This window comes from Oncorhynchus tshawytscha, linkage group LG03 (genome assembly GCF_018296145.1).
Source record: "Oncorhynchus tshawytscha isolate Ot180627B linkage group LG03, Otsh_v2.0, whole genome shotgun sequence".
NCBI classification, from domain to species: Eukaryota; Metazoa; Chordata; class Actinopteri; order Salmoniformes; family Salmonidae; genus Oncorhynchus; species Oncorhynchus tshawytscha.
Window position 1 is genome coordinate 44,211,209 of NC_056431.1, and position 15,765 is coordinate 44,226,973.

Sequence of the window (15,765 nt, forward strand, 5' to 3'; positions counted from 1 at the left end):
ATCTAAAACAACACCCTTCTAAAACAACACCCCACCCACCGTCTCTCCACACCCCACCCTCTCTCCTTCAGCCAGCCAGTCCCTCAGGGGAGAGACTTATTGGTTCAGTAGGGTCATTTAAGTGTTGGAGGCGTCTCCTGTGCACTGAATGCTCATTTGTTGCTCAGTTTAAGTGCTACTCTCAAGCCCAAGCCCTTTAATTGTCAACAAAGAACGGTGGGCATGTTTACAGTAACTGATCCTGAAGGCTTATTTCTGTGGCACTAATGTTCATTGAATAATTAACTGAAAAAGCATGCTGTTATATAGATTGTTCCACGAAATGAGTGCCTTTTGCATCCCTTTAATATTTTAAGTAGAAATTGTGCAAAAATATAGAATTGTAAGAGCCTGTTATATTAAATGAAGTGCCCTTTAATATAAACCACATGGAAAATTCTATAAATCAGATTTTTAACATGAACAAAGTCTTGCTAAAATGCAAAAAGTCCGCCTTTTGACATGTCCCTCTAAGCATCCTTTGGGACTTCTTCTTAGGAAGATTTGAATCTAGTAACGCCAGCATTTCTCCAAGTTTTCACCATTGTAAAGCCCTAGTTATTTTGTTGCTTTTGACAGTCATTTCTGAAGAGTATTATTTATTTCATGTGATTAGTGACGAGTTTTAAGAGAAAACAATGACCTGTCCCTTATTTTTTAAGATCGACCCTGTTACATGAACTTAACTTTTTTTTTCAAAATAAACATTGAACATCTGATAAATATCATAGTGTAAAAGCTGGAAGCTGTTTTGTGCTGGAAAACAGAGCGAGTAACCCGTCAACCCTGTTACCAATAGATAAGCTAGAAATGTTCATTTAAAAAATTGTTGTGAAGCTTGCATTCAATTACCCCTCTTTATGACCGAAATGTAAAAAAAATAAACGTTTTTACACTAATCAAAAGGCACCCAATTGCTGGAATGGCTTTTTCAGACAAATGTGATGATTAAGGTCAGTTCTGTTGAATACACGCCGATACAGTATATAGTCTCATGGTTTATGATACCATTTTTGCTCATATTTCAGCAACATGCAGAGAGCACAGAGTCAATTAGCGTTTTGGACTACATTAAGGGGAAATGCTTCTAAAAATCAGAGGTCATTGAGCCATTTTCAAAAGGCTTCTTAATTGAGCGAAAAAGCTGTTTGCCTCTTATGGGATCTTAAAGTGATTAGCTGTGGGTATAATTCAATTTAGAATTTGACCTCTGGGCGTAAACTGCCATCCGGTAAAAAATGACTCTGTAGATTGGGCTTTCATTAGGTCTGTAGTGACCAAAAGATTTTTTTAAAAGGATGTCAGGCAGCATCTATGTTGCTAAATGCTAAAACCAGCTTCTACGGAGTCCCACCCTTCATTTAGGCTCTTAGCCCATTGTATTATGCTTGTTTTTGGAAGCCCTTCAGCACATGCTGGTATAGGGTATTGATTTAACAGCAATCCATTTCAGGGATTTTGACATGTTTGATTGATCACAATGGTTTTGTGAAGTGCATTCTTGAGTAAGTAAATAGCCAATCCAGTTAATATTAGTGAAATTGCATAAAGTGTCGATCTAAAGGACCCTCTTCTTGATTTGTTGTTGTGCAGCTAAGGTCTAGTAAGGCACAGTACCAGCCTATAAAAGGTTAGCAGAAAGATTAGACATTCTGGTTGTTATATTTCTACCAGACAAGCATAACTCTACTACACTCTCCTTGATATGGGAAGCCCTTCACATAGAATTACACATGCACATGGTTTCGTGCATGTTTGGATTATTGAAGTGATATTCCTGTTAATGTGCCCTTTGACCCCTGTAGGCCCATATTGCGTTGTCATGAGCTAAGAAACGGCATTTACGTTGGCATGGGTATAATGTTTGTTTACGTAATAGCCATGCTGCAAGGCACAGCTGCAGTATAAGCCACTTATGGCCTTATTGTCATGCTCTGATTCCTCAGAGGATTGCTCTCTACATGTAGGCTGAGTGCACTAACGCTCACAGACTGATATGGGTCGAGGCGATGCCCAGTAGTAGGAGTCTGGGGAGCGTATAGAGAGAGGCCTAATCTACAGTGCACTAGAAAACCACAGGAACCCAGCTGCTCCTGTGCTCTGATGGGAGGGACTACACGCTGGATATTAATGCAGTGTAAAGAGATCCAGACACATTTTCAGAGGTTTGGATGCTTCCCTCTCGTGTGTGTGCCCTTACAAAAAAAAAACACATGTCAAATTTGTACTTTTACATGTGAAATAGCTGTTTTCACACCTTGAGCTTAAATTTTACATGTGAAACCATAATTTAACATTAAATTTAGAGTTCACATGTTAACACCACCTTTTCACGTGTGAGGGGGAAAAAAACTAAATTTTTTCACCTCACTTGAGGTTGAGGTTGCATGTGTAATTTGCGGGTTCACATGTTAAAATTGGATATGCAATTGGATATGCACATGTAAAAATCAATCACAATCAGTGACAATCTAAATTGCAGTTTCACATGTAAGAAACATTCGCATGTGAAAATCGAACTTTCACAGATGGAATTGCAAGTTCACATGTGGTGGTGAAATAGTGTTTTTCTCCTCACATGTGTGAAGGTGGTGTCAACATGTTCCAGGAGCAATGTTTCCACCAATGGAATTGCAAATTCTGTAATGCCATTCTGTAAAAGGTAACTTAGCTTACCTGAGTATAATGATTCAAGTGTCTTAAAAATAAAGATGTATTATTTCTGAACCATCCATTCGGGGGTGTTACTGCTGGTGTTAACGTTTGAACTCTAAATTTAATACATGTGAGAATATGGTACGTATCATAATGACTTGGTTTCACCATTAAACATTGTCCACTATCCTCATTCAAAGCACTGACTTTAAAAAAAACTAAATCATATTGTCTGAAAGCGTTGAAAATACACCGAAAACATTCACGTACATATAATCTAACCAGCTAAAAACAACAATTCGATGTCAAAACAAGTTGACTTTGAGGTTAAAGAAAGCATGTTTAACAATTATCCTGATTTTGCTAACCTTTGGACAAAATCAAAACAGCAAATTATGAATTTGATTATTCACATTAAATCCTGCAATACATGTTTTTTTTTTAAATGTTTCATTTATTCCCATTAAAATGTGAAAGTGTAGCGGACATGAGTCGGCCATGGTTGCTCATGGTCACGTGATGAGATATCACAAGTGTCTGAAAACCATGTTCTTTTCACCTGTGATTTAAAAAAAAAATATACACACACACACACACACACAGTGGGGCAAAAAAAGTATTTAGTCAGCCACCAATTGTGCAAGTTCTCCCACTTAAAAAGATGAGAGAGGCCTGTAATGTTCATCATAGGTACACTTCACCTATGACAGACAAAATTAGGAAAGAAATCCAGAAAATCACATTATAGGATTTTTAATGAATTTATTTGCAAATTATGGTGGAAAATAAGTATTTGGTCACCTACAAACAAGCAAGATTTCTGGCTCTCACAGACCTGTAACTTCTTATTTAAGAGGCTCCTCTGTCCTCCACTCGTTACCTGTATTAATGGCACCTGTTTGAACTGGTTATCAGTATAAAAGACACCTGTCCACAACCTCAAACAGTCACACTCCATACTCCACAATGGCCAAGACCAAAGAGCTGTCAAAGGACACCAGAAACAAAATTGTAGACCTGCACCAGGCTGGGAAGACTGAATCTGCAATAGGTAAGCAGCTTGGTTTAAAGGAATCAACTGTGGGAGCAATTATTAGGAAATGGAAGACATACAAGACCACTGATAATCTCCCTCGATCTGGGGCTCCACGCAAGATCTCACCCTGTGGGGTCAAAATGATCACAAGAACGGTGAGCAAAAATCCCAGAACCACACGGGGGACCTAGTGAATGACCTGCAGAGAGATGGACCCAAAGTAACAAAGCCTACCATCAGTAACACACTACGCCGCCAGGGACTCAAATCCTGCAGTGCCAGATGTGTCCCCCTGCTTAAGCCAGTACATGTCCAGGCCCGTCTGAAGTTTGCTAGAGAACATTTGGATGATCCAGAAGAAGATTGGGAGAATGTCATATGATCAGATGAAACCAAAATATAACTTTTTGGTAAAAACTCAACTCGTCGTGTTTGGAGGACAATGAATGCTGAGTTGCATCCAAAGAACACCATACCTACTGTGAAGCATGGGGGTGGAAACATCATGCTTTGGGACTGTTTTTCAACAAAGGGACCAGGATGACTGATCCCTGTAAAGGAAAGAATGAATGGGGCCATGTATCGTGAGATTTTGAGTGAAAACCTCCTTCCATCAGCAAGGGCATTGAAGAGAAAACGTGGCTGGGTCTTTCAGCATGACAATGATCCCAAACACACCGCCCGGGCAACGAAGGAGTGGCTTCTTAAGAAGCATTTCATGGTCCTGGAGTGGCCTAGCCAGTCTCCAGATCTCAACCCCATAGAAAATCTTTGGAGGGAGTTGAAAGTCCGTGTTGCCCAGCAACAGCCCCAAAACATCACTGCTCTAGAGGAGATCTGCATGGAGGAATGGGCCAAAATACCAGCAACAGTGTATGAAAACCTTGTTTTCCTCTGCTTGACCTCTGTCATTGCCAACACAGGGTATATAACACAGTATTGAGAAACTTTTGTTATTGACCAAATACTTATTTTCCACCATAATTTACCAATAAATTCATTAAAAATCCTACAATGTGATTTTCTGGAGAAAAAAAATCTCATTTTGTCTGTCATAGTTGAAGTGTACCTATGATGAAAATTGCAGGCCTCATCTTTTTAAGTGGGAGAATTTGCACAATTGGTGGCTGACTAAATACTTTTTTGCCCCACTGTATATGTAAGGGTGTGTTTTGATTGATTCTTGGTATAATCTGTTGTAAATCCTTTTAATCTGTATAGACTACATATTAAGGGTATTTGATCAACTCTTGCCACACTGACTGAATCTACTCATCTCCAATGATGCCATCATTCGTAAAATATGGCATGAAAAGCATAGATACTGTAGTTGAACATTTGCCCATTTGCCACATCGATTCCTTACTATACGTATGGAAGCATGTTGTCCTGTATACACGTCAGCTACTGTGGCCAACAACAATAGGCTTTTACTTCAAATGAAGCGACATGAAACGTGTATTTTGTTCCTGCCCTTTGAAATGCACTGGTTTGTGAGATGAAGGATCATTTAAATGAGGCTGCAGCAGTTGTGACGCTTCTGAATACTCATAACCGCCAGCTGGGAGTCTCAGCTGTGTATTTACATAGTCCTCAATAGACACGTTGATTAAGATACGCGAGTATAGGGGAGAGATGCATAATACTACAATCCAAATGATTCCACGGGTTACCACCTGACATAAACAGGTGACCGTGGTTCACAATGAATTACATCGTTATCTTGAATGGAATTGCATCGACACACTGTCTAATAAACCTTGTAGTGTTGAGGATTTGGCTTGTGGCTTGTTCTACCATGTCTAATAAGAAGACTGCTCTTCTGTCTCTCTCTGTAGAGATATCGTCAGTGCATGGCTGGACTGCTAGCCCCATCTTATGGAGTTATGGAAAGTGGTGGACCCAGCCCTGACGGTGAGTACAAGACAACAGTCAGTAATATCCATCTACGATGCTTCCTTACTGGCCTACCTCTCACCTTTATACTATGGAAAAAGGTGATATCAGCAGTCTGAAAGTCATGTCTAAGAATTGGGGTAATTTCCCCTCCAGAAAAGGTTTTGAAGTGTAATAACTATTTGTGTTTTTTTCCTGAGGAGGGGGGCGTTACCCTCTTCTTACTGTAGAAATCTCCCTCGGCGACTGATGACGTTATGTCACTCACTCCCCAAGGAGATTTTAGTTGACACATATCTACATTCAACATAGCATTGAGATGATGTATTAACATCAAAGTATATTTGTGAAAATGCACCAATTGTAACAGAGAAATAAGTAGTGTTGAATTGGCTTTCAACTCGGTCTTAATGTTTTACCGATGATTGACTACACATTTTAAACATTTTCACTCAGGAATGCCGGACAAAGAGAACCTAAGCAACAACTCTTTTGGATCCATCTCTAAACATCTGAGTAAGGTACAGTAGAACATCCCAAAAACTGAGACTGAGACCTCATCATTACATATCAGAATGAATTAGTTTCACCCTCTAACATTGATTTTTGGATGATGATAGTGGACATTCAAAAAAGCACTGTGTGTCTATTGCAGGAACCATGTGATCTTGGCAACCCAGAGACAAAATCTAACGTAAATGACCAGCTACTCATCTGTGTGAAAGAGATCAGTAACCACTTTATGTGAAGTGAATATCACCCAGATTGAACACTGTTGTGAATGGAAGAGTGACCGCGGGTGGTAAAGGGACGGTTATTTACTCCTATTTACATGCTGCTTGCGTGGGCCCTGATCTAACAACATCCTCTTTAGTTATAAGAAGCTCAAAATAAGTCTGGAATGTCGAGCTTGTTTAAAGTTTGACTAAATATAAACAAGGCGGCAGCTGAGACCAAGCTTCCGTTGGTGTGCAGCATGTCCTTAATAATTCCCGTTCCACCTTTAACCCGGTTGTGACTTCCTTACCTCCATACAGATAACACGGTGCTACTCTGGGGTTTTGTGATTTATTACGGCTTGGGCTTTGTTCCTGATTTTTTTTCTTTTCTCCAGACCAGCCAAAACATGTGCACTATAAATAACTACAATGATAATTGTAATTTTGTTGTTGTTTTTTTTAGCAAATCCCACCCTGCGGTTGAATTGTTGGTAAATATTTGTCTAACTCGAAGGCTCTACATATTGTAGTCATAACAACAGCAGCAATTCATGTGCAGTGCCTTCGGAAAGTATTCTGACCGTTTGACCTTTTCCACATTTAGTTAGGTTACAGCCTTATTCTGAAATTGATTAAGGCAAAACATTTTTTTTAAATAAATCTACACGCAATACCCCATAATGACAAAGCAAAAACAGTTGTTTTTTGTTGTTGAAATGTTTGCTAATTTATATATATAAAAAAATGAAATCACATTTACATAAGTATTCAGACCCTTTACTCAGTACTTTGTTGAAACAGCCTCAAGTCTTCTTGGGTATGACGCTACAAGCTTGGCACACCTGTATTTGGGGAGTTTCTCCCATTCTTCTCTGCAGATCCTCTCGAGCTGTCAGGTTGGATGGGGAGCATCGCTGCACACCTATTTTCAGGTCTCTCTAGAGATGTTCGATCACGTTCAAGTCCGGGCTCTGTCTGGGCCACTCAAGACTCAAGGACATTCAGAGACTTGTCCCGAAGCCACTCCTGCGTTGTCTGGGCTGTATGCATAGGGTAGTTGTCCTGTTGGAAGGTGAACTCTCGCCCTTTCATCAAGGATCTCTCTGTACTTTGCTCCATTCATATTTGCCTCAACCCTGACAAGTCTCCCTGTCCCTGCTGCTGAAAAACATCCCCACAGTATGATGCTGCCACCACCATGCTTCACTGTAGGGAAGGTGCCAGGTTTCCTCCAAACATGACGCTTGGCATTCAGGCCAAATAGTTCAATCTTGGTTTCATCAGAGCAGAGAAACGTATTTATCATGGTCTGAGAGGTGCTTTACGTGCCTTTTGGCAAATTCCAAGCGGGCTGTCATGTGCATTTTACTGAGGAGTGGCATCCGTCTGGCCACTCTACCATAAAGGCCTGATTGGTGGAGTGCTGCAGAGATGGTTGTCTTTCTGGAAGGTTCTCCCATCTCCACAGAGGAACTCTGGAGCTCTGTCAGAGTGACCATCGGGTTCTTGGTCACCTCCCCGACAAGGCCCTTCTCCCCCGACTGCTCAGTTTGGCCGGGCAGCCAGCTCTAGGAAGTGTCCTGTTGGTTCCAAACTTGTTCCATTTAAGAACGACGGAGGCCACTATGTTTTTGGGGAACTTCAAAGCTGCAGACACTCTTTTAAACATTTTTTTTATACACTTCCCCAGATCTGTGTCTCAACACAATCCTGTCTCGGGGCTCTACGGACAATTCCTTCGACCTCACGGCTTGGTTTGGCTCTGACATGCGCTGTGAACTGTGGGACCTTATATAGACAGTTGTGTGCCTTTCCAAATCATGTCCAATCCATTGAATTTACCACAATCCAGTTGTAGAAACATCTCAAGGGTGATCAATGGAAACGGGATGCACTTGAGCTCAGTTATACCCCGATACAAATAGACTTCCAGTCACTGTGCTAATGCTAGTTAGCATTGGCTTGCGACACTATCTCTTAACTTCCTTCATACTAGACCTCATTTCCAAAATTCTGAAGTATCCCTTTAAGCATCTATGTAAGTATTGTTCTTGGCTGTTAGAGAAATTATGTTAGAAAGGAGGTGTTATAGAGTTTGAACAGTCATCGTCATGTCCACTTTGTAGTATAGAGTGCTGCTGTATGTATAGTTCAGTGTGATTCTTCTCTGCTGTAGAACTCATGAATACCACATCCATACATGACTTGTTCAAGGTGGTTTCTGTGCTGTGGGTCCAAGGGTTGGGATGTAAGCACAGACAGCAGACACCAGCTGTTGACTTAACTTCCGATTTAACAGGGCCCTGTTGACAGTGGAGGTAGTTAGCATGGTTGTCAATTGGGTATGGCCCAACACCAACCATTTTAAAATGGGCTACTGAAATCATTCCAATCCTGATTTTTAAAGGCAAATGCAGTTTAGCAGGCTGACTTTAGGGCCATGGGAATGCCTGGGAGTGGGAGGGAAGGCTGTTTGTATGGCTGGCAGGCTTTTTGGAGAGTGCATCTGTACAGCTGTCATTTTGCCATACCCTTGGTTTATCTGAAAGTATGCCCTTGGTTGATGGTGGTAAAGGCTACATCTTCACAAAGGCCTAATCTCTGTCATCATTGATAGGGAGGGAACTGCGACCATTCACTAAAGTCTGTATCGTGTGTCATACAATCTCAAATGTCCTTATCATCCCTGTCCTTCATTTTGTGCTTTTATTTTGAAATCCATTTTTTTATTTTTTTTTATTTAACCAGGTAGGACAGTTGAACAAGTTCTCATTTACTAGTGCGACCTGGCCAAGATAAAGCAAATCAGTGCGTCAAAAACAACAGAGTTACACATGGGATAAACACACTCAATAACACAATCAAGAAAATCGGTGTACAGTGTGTTCAAATGAAGTAAAGAGGGAAGGCAATAAATAGGGCATAGTGGCGAGGTAATAACAATTTAGCAATTAACACTGGAGTTAGTGAGGTAGATATAAGTCTCCAACTTCAGAGAATTTTTTTTGCAATTCGCTCCAGTCATTGGCAGCAGAGAACTGGAAGGAAAGGCGGCCAAAGGGGGTGTTGGCTTTGGGGATGACCAGTGAAATATACCTGCTGGAGCGTGTGCTACGGGTGGGTGTTGCTATGGTGACCAGTGAGCTGAGATGAGGCTGAGCTTTACCTAGCAAAGACTTATGGATGACCTGGAGCCAGTGGGTTTGGCGACAAATATGTAGCGAGGACCAGTCAACGAGAGCATACAGGTCGCAGTGGTGGGTAGTATATGGGGCTTTAGTGACAAAACGGATGGCACTGTGATAGACTGCATCCAATTTTCTGAGTAGAGTGTTGGAGGCTATTTTGTAAATGACATCGCCAGAGGATCGGTAGGGTAGTCAGTTTTACGAGGGTATGTTTGGCAGCATGAGTGAACCAGGCGAGGCTGTCATTAGAGAAACCAAGGCTGTTGAGTCTGCCGTTAAGAATACGGTGATTGACAGAGTCGCCTTGGCCAGGTCGATGAAGACTGCTGCACAGTACTGTCTTTTATTGGTGGCGGTTATGATATCGTTTAGGACCTTGAGCGTGGCTAAGGTGCATCCGTGACCAGCTCGGAAACCGGATTGCATAGCAGAGAAGGTGCGGTGGGATTCGAAATAGTCGGTGATCTGTTTGTTAACTTGGCTTTCGAAAACTTTAGGAAGGCAGGGCAGGATGGATATAGGTCTGTAACCGTTTTGGTCTAGAGTGTCTTCCCTTTGAAGAGGGGGATGACTGCGGCAGCTTTCCAATCTTTAGGAATCTGACGATACAAAAGAGCGGTTGAACAGACTAGTAATAGGGGTTGCAACAATGGCGGCAGATAATTTGAGAGGGTCCAGATTGTCTAGTCCAGCTGATTTGGAGGGATCCAGATTTTGCAGCTCTTTCAGAACATCAGCTATCTGGATTTGGGAGAAGCGTGGGAGGTTTAGGCCAGTTGTTGCGGGGGGTGCAGAGCTGTTATCCGGGGTTGGGGTAGCCAGATGGAAAGCATGGCCAGCCGTAGAGAAATGCTTATTGAAATTCTCATGCATTGTGGATTTATCGATGATGACAGTGTTTCCTAGCCTCAGTGCAGTGGGCAGCTGGGAGGAGGTGCTCTTATTCTCGATGGACTTTAGTGTCCCAAAACTTTTTGGAATTAGTGCTGCAGGATGCAAATTTCTGTTTAAAAAAGCTAGCCTTTGCTTTCCTAACTGACTGTGTATATTGGTTCCTGACTTCCCTGAAAAGTTGCATATCGCGGGGAATATTTGACGCTAGTGCAGTACGCCACAGGATGTTTTTGTGCTGGTCAAGGGCAGTCAAGTCTGGGTTGAACCAAGGGCTATATCTGTTCTTAGTTCTACATTTTTTGAAAGGGGCATGCTTATTTAAGCTGGTGAGGAAAGCACTTTTTAAAGAGCAACCAGGCATCCTCTACTGACGGGATGGGGTCAATATCCTTCCAGGATACCTGGGCCAGGTCGATTAGAAAGGCCTGCTCGCAGAAGTGTTTTAGGGAGTTTTTGAAATCCATTATGTTTCCGTGTGTGTGTGCGCGTTTTCCAGTCAATGTCATGTCATTTTACTTTTCAGAAATCCTTCACAGAAAGCCCAGACAAAATCCATCCTAAATCCATTTCTCAGGTAGTAAAGACCATCACACCAATAGAGGCCATCTCATCCATTGATCTCCTTTTTCTCTCCTCTATTATAAGGCCTGGCCTCTAGTATAAGGCCCATTTTTTCCCCACAGGTCCCATCTGAGAAGATCATGCGAGCAGGGAAGGTTCTACGTGATGCCATCCTCTCCAGAGCTCCCCACATCATCCGAGACAGGAAGTACCACCTGAAGACATACAGGTGGGTTGGAATATCCCCTGTACCATGTACACCTGGTACACTCATATCACAGTACGTGTACATCTGTCGGTTTGTGTATTGGTTATGTTTGTTTTTTGCTGTATGTATTTCCTGATGTGATGTGTGTATCTCCTGCAGGCAATGCTGTGTGGGAACAGAGCTGGTTGACTGGCAGATGCAGCAGAGCTCCTGTGTTCACTCTCGCATTCAAGCAGTGGGCATGTGGCAGGTGCTGCTGGAGGAAGGAGTTCTCAACCACGGTGAGCCAGAACAGTCCAGTAGACCGTACTAAGAGTTGTCTGTCTGTCTGTCTGTCTGTCTGTCTGTCTGTCTGTCTGTCTGTCTGTCTGTCTGTCTGTCTGTCTGTCTGTCTGTCTGTCTCCGTTTCTATACCCTCTGTGTTCTCTGTTTGTTGGGGTTGCAGTGGACCAGGAGCTGACCTTCCAGGACAAGTATCTGTTCTACCGTTTCTTGGATGATGAGCAGGATGATGCTCCCCTGCCCACTGAGAAGGAGGCCAGGGAGAGCGATGAGGAGCTGCAGGATACCCTCCTCCTCCTCTCCCAAATAGGCCCTGACGCACACATGCGCATGATCCTGAGGAAACAGTAAGATCACAGAGATCGCCACCTGCGGGTAGGATGTATGCCGGTCTGGAAAGTTTGGGTTAGGCAAGATAAATAAGATATGTAAGCAAAGCTGATGCGAAGGTCCTGTTTGAAGTTAATACGTTCAATGATTTGTTTTATTGGTGCATGTTTCCCCTTCCCCAGGCCAGGACAGAGGACGGCAGATGATTTGGAGATAATTTATGAGGAGCTGCTCCATATAAAAGCCTTATCGCACCTATCCACCACTGTGAGTACAGATTCGGTTACATTCATAATTCATTGTCGGCCTGTATAGAGTGGCTTGTGAAAGTATTCACCCCCCCGGGCATTTTTCCTATTTTGTTGCCTTACAACCTGGAATTAAAATTAATTTGGGGGGGGTTTGTATCTTTTGATTTACACAGCCTGACTGCCACTTTGAAGATGCAAAATATGTTTTATTGTGAAACAAACAAGACAAAAATACAGAACTTGAGCGTGCATAACTATTCACCCCCCCAAAGTCAATACTTTGTAGAGCCACCTTTTACAGCAATTACAGCTGCATGTCTCTTGGGGTATGTCTCTATTAGCTTGGCACATCTAGCCACTGGGACTTTTGCCCATTCTTCAAGGCAAAACTGCTCCAGCTCCTTCAAGTTGGATGGGTTCCGCTGGTGTACAGCAATCTTTAAGTCATACCACAGATTCTCAATTGGATTGAGGTCTGGGCTTTGACTAGGCCATTCCAAGACATTTAAATATTTCCCTTTAAACCACTCGAGTGTTGCTTTAGCAGTATGCTTAGCGTCATTGTCCTGCTGGAAGGTGAACCTCTGTCCCAGTCTCTGAAACCGGTTTCCTTCAAGAATTTCCCTGTATTTAGCGCCATCTTTCAATTCTGACCAGTTTCCCAGTCCTTGCCAATGAAAAACATCCCCACAGCATGATGCTGCCACCACCATGCTAGACTGTGGGGATGAGGTTCTCAGGGTGATGAGAGGTGTTGGGTTTGCACCAGACATAGCGTTTTCCTTTATGGCCAAACAGCTCAGTTTTAGTCTCATCTGACCAGAGTACTTTCTTCCATATGCCTTTTGGCGAAAAACAAACGTGTTTGCTTATTTTCTTCTTTAAGCAATGGCTTTTTCTGGCCACTCTTCCGTAAGCCCAGCTCTGTGGAGTGTACGGCTTAAAGTGGTCCTATGAACAGGTACTCCAATCTCCGCTGTGGAGCTTTAGGGTTCAGGGTTATCTTTGGTATCTTTGGTGCCTGATTAATGCCCTCCTTGCTTGGTCTGTGAATTTTGGTGTGTAGCCCTCTTTTGGCAGGTTTGTGGTGGTGCCATATTCTTTCCATAATGGATTTAATGGTGCTCCGTGGGATGTTCAAAGTTTCAGATATTTTTTTATAACCCAACCTTGATCTGTACTTCTCCACAACTTTGTCCCTGACCTGTTTGGAGAGCTCCTTAGTCTTCATAGTGCTTGGTGGTGCCCCTTGCTTAGTGGTGTGGCAGACACTGGGGCCTTTCAGAACAGGTGTATATATATACTGCAATCATGTGACAGATCATGTGACACTTAGATTGCACACAAGTGGACTATATTTAACTAATTATGTAACTTCTGAAGGTAATTGGTTGCACCCAATCATATTTAGGGGCTTCATAGCCCACTTTTCAATTGACATTTTTTATACATTTTTTTAATTTCACTTTGCCAATTTGGACAATTTTGTGTATGTCCATTACATGAAATCCAAATGAAAATCCATTTAAATTACAGGTTGTAAATGAAACAAAATAGGAAAAAGGCCAAGGGGGTTGAATACTTTTGCAAGGCACTGTATGATGTCAACCCTGTAACCTAGCTGTGTTTCCCCCAACTGCTTCTACAGGTAAAGAAGGAGTTAGCCGGATTCCTGATCTTTGAGTCCCATGCCAAAGCAGGAACTGTGTGTAAGTAGTTTAACACTGCCTCCATGACAAGTTCAATCCCTTTTTTTAACTTGATCAACTTTGCACGCTATTCATTGATTTATAAATGCATCATCTATATGGAGGCAGAAAGAAAATCCCAGATGAAATAGTAAATCCTTTGTGGTTGTTTCTGTAAGTTAATGCATTGAGATGCATTCTTGGAAATGTTTTGTTGGAAAATATCCGTTTTGATATGTTATCATTTTCACTTACAGTGTTCAATCAAGGGGAGGAAGGCACATCGTGGTACATCATTCTAAAGGGCTCAGTAAACGTTGTCATTTATGGAAAGGTAAAAAAATAAAATAAAAAGATTGTTCAAATGTTATTTGAATCTGGCATCTCATACGACTTATTCCCATTTGAACAGTATTCAGCTAATCACTACAGCCAATTATAGGAAATATGAGAGTGGATAAATTACATAGCAGATGTAAAACTATTGTATGCTGTCATCTTATGCCCTTTAAGGCACAGCCATTCTTTGTTTGCTTATTCTTGTCCTGTTTCACATAGGGGGTTGTTTGCACGCTGCATGAGGGAGATGACTTTGGGAAGCTTGCCCTGGTCAACGATGCCCCCCGCGCCGCCTCCATTGTCCTACGAGAGGATAACTGCCACTTCCTACGTGTGGACAAGGAGGACTTCAATCGGATCCTCAAAGTGAGTTATCTGGGGAAATCCTTTTTGTCCTCACAGGAGATGGCATGGCCCCCTCCAGCTCTCTGTCCACTAAGCTCAGTGAAATTCCACTTTATCTGTATTCAATGGTGTAGTCTCCCTCTATTGTTTGAGATTCGGATTCAACATTGCAGCTCCTAAAAAGAGAGGTGTTCATCAGAATGATGCATACATTAACCAGTTGTACCAGTTAAGAGTCAAGTCCCCGTTTTCATATATAATTGTTTTAATGATAGACTACTATCAACTATGTGGTTCAATGGAGACCGTTGTCTGTAGGAGAGGTACGGTATAACGCTAAAGCCAAACTGTCAACTGTCAGACTCTTAGCCCAATGGCCAGCAGATGGCGATATTGAGTCGTTGCCATCTTACCGTCCAAACGCTTGTATGCAGCTGGCAATACACTCATATCCCCGTGGACCAGTTCGTACCTAGCATTCTCCATTCAGGCTGCAAATGCATCAATTTGTTCCTGAACTAGATTTCACGGTGAGAAGGTGGGGGAAAAAATATGCATACTTTCCTTTATGAAACACAATTTTCCACCACCAGTGGTTAATGCCTAGGAAGGAATGCTAGTTCCGGATGTTGCGTATCGCGTTCAGCCAATCAGGCTGCAGCATTCTGCATGCAGGGTGCAACATCAGGAAGTAGCATTAGCCATAAAGAAAGCACACATATTTTCCCCAGTTTTTTTCCTTCTTCTTGTCAATAAATCTAAACTCATCAAAAAAAGAAACGTCCTCTCACTGTCAACTGCGTTTATTTTCAGCAAACTTAACGTGTAAATATTTGTATGAACATAACAAGATTCAACAACTGAGACATAAACTGAACAAGTTCCACAGACATGTGACTAACAGAAATGGAATAATGTGTCCCTGAACAAAAAGGAGGGGAGGGGGGGGGTCAGAATCAAAAGTAACAGTCAGTATCTGGTGTGGCCACCAGCTGCATTAAGTACTGCAGTGCATCTCCTCCTCATGGACTGCGCTAGATTTGCCTGTTCTTGCTGCGAGATGTTACCCCACCCTTCCACCAAGGCACCTGCTAGTTCCCGGAAATTTCAGGGGGGAATGGCCCTAGCCCTCACCCTCTGATCCAACAGGTCCCAGACGTGCTCAATGGGATTGAGGTCCGGGCTCTTCCCTGGCAATGGCAGAACACTGACATTCCTGTCTTGCAGGAAATCACACACAGAACGAGCAATATTCCTGGTGGCATTGTCATGATATAGGGTCATGTCAGGATGAGCCTGCAGGAAGGGTACCACATGAGGGAGGAGGATGTCTT

At 42.4% G+C, this 15,765-nt stretch overlaps 1 protein-coding gene across 6 annotated transcripts in view; it reads left to right on the forward strand.

Moving 5' to 3' along the window:
• The window catches only part of LOC112224179 (rap guanine nucleotide exchange factor 4), a 48,807-nt gene that overhangs the window by 14,140 nt on the left and 18,902 nt on the right, over window positions 1-15,765 (forward strand). For 5 of the 6 annotated variants that reach the window (XM_042317084.1, XM_042317095.1, XM_042317115.1 and 2 more), the window contains 10 exons: window positions 5,569-5,644; window positions 6,083-6,147; window positions 10,951-11,001; window positions 11,111-11,217; window positions 11,356-11,477; window positions 11,642-11,825; window positions 11,991-12,075; window positions 13,708-13,768; window positions 14,005-14,081; window positions 14,306-14,452. In XM_042317084.1, the coding sequence (XP_042173018.1) occupies window positions 5,569-5,644; window positions 6,083-6,147; window positions 10,951-11,001; window positions 11,111-11,217; window positions 11,356-11,477; window positions 11,642-11,825; window positions 11,991-12,075; window positions 13,708-13,768; window positions 14,005-14,081; window positions 14,306-14,452 (975 nt within the window). The remainder of the gene's footprint in view (window positions 1-5,568; window positions 5,645-6,082; window positions 6,148-10,950; window positions 11,002-11,110; window positions 11,218-11,355; window positions 11,478-11,641; window positions 11,826-11,990; window positions 12,076-13,707; window positions 13,769-14,004; window positions 14,082-14,305; window positions 14,453-15,765) is intronic. The other variant, XM_042317091.1, reaches the window with a different exon arrangement.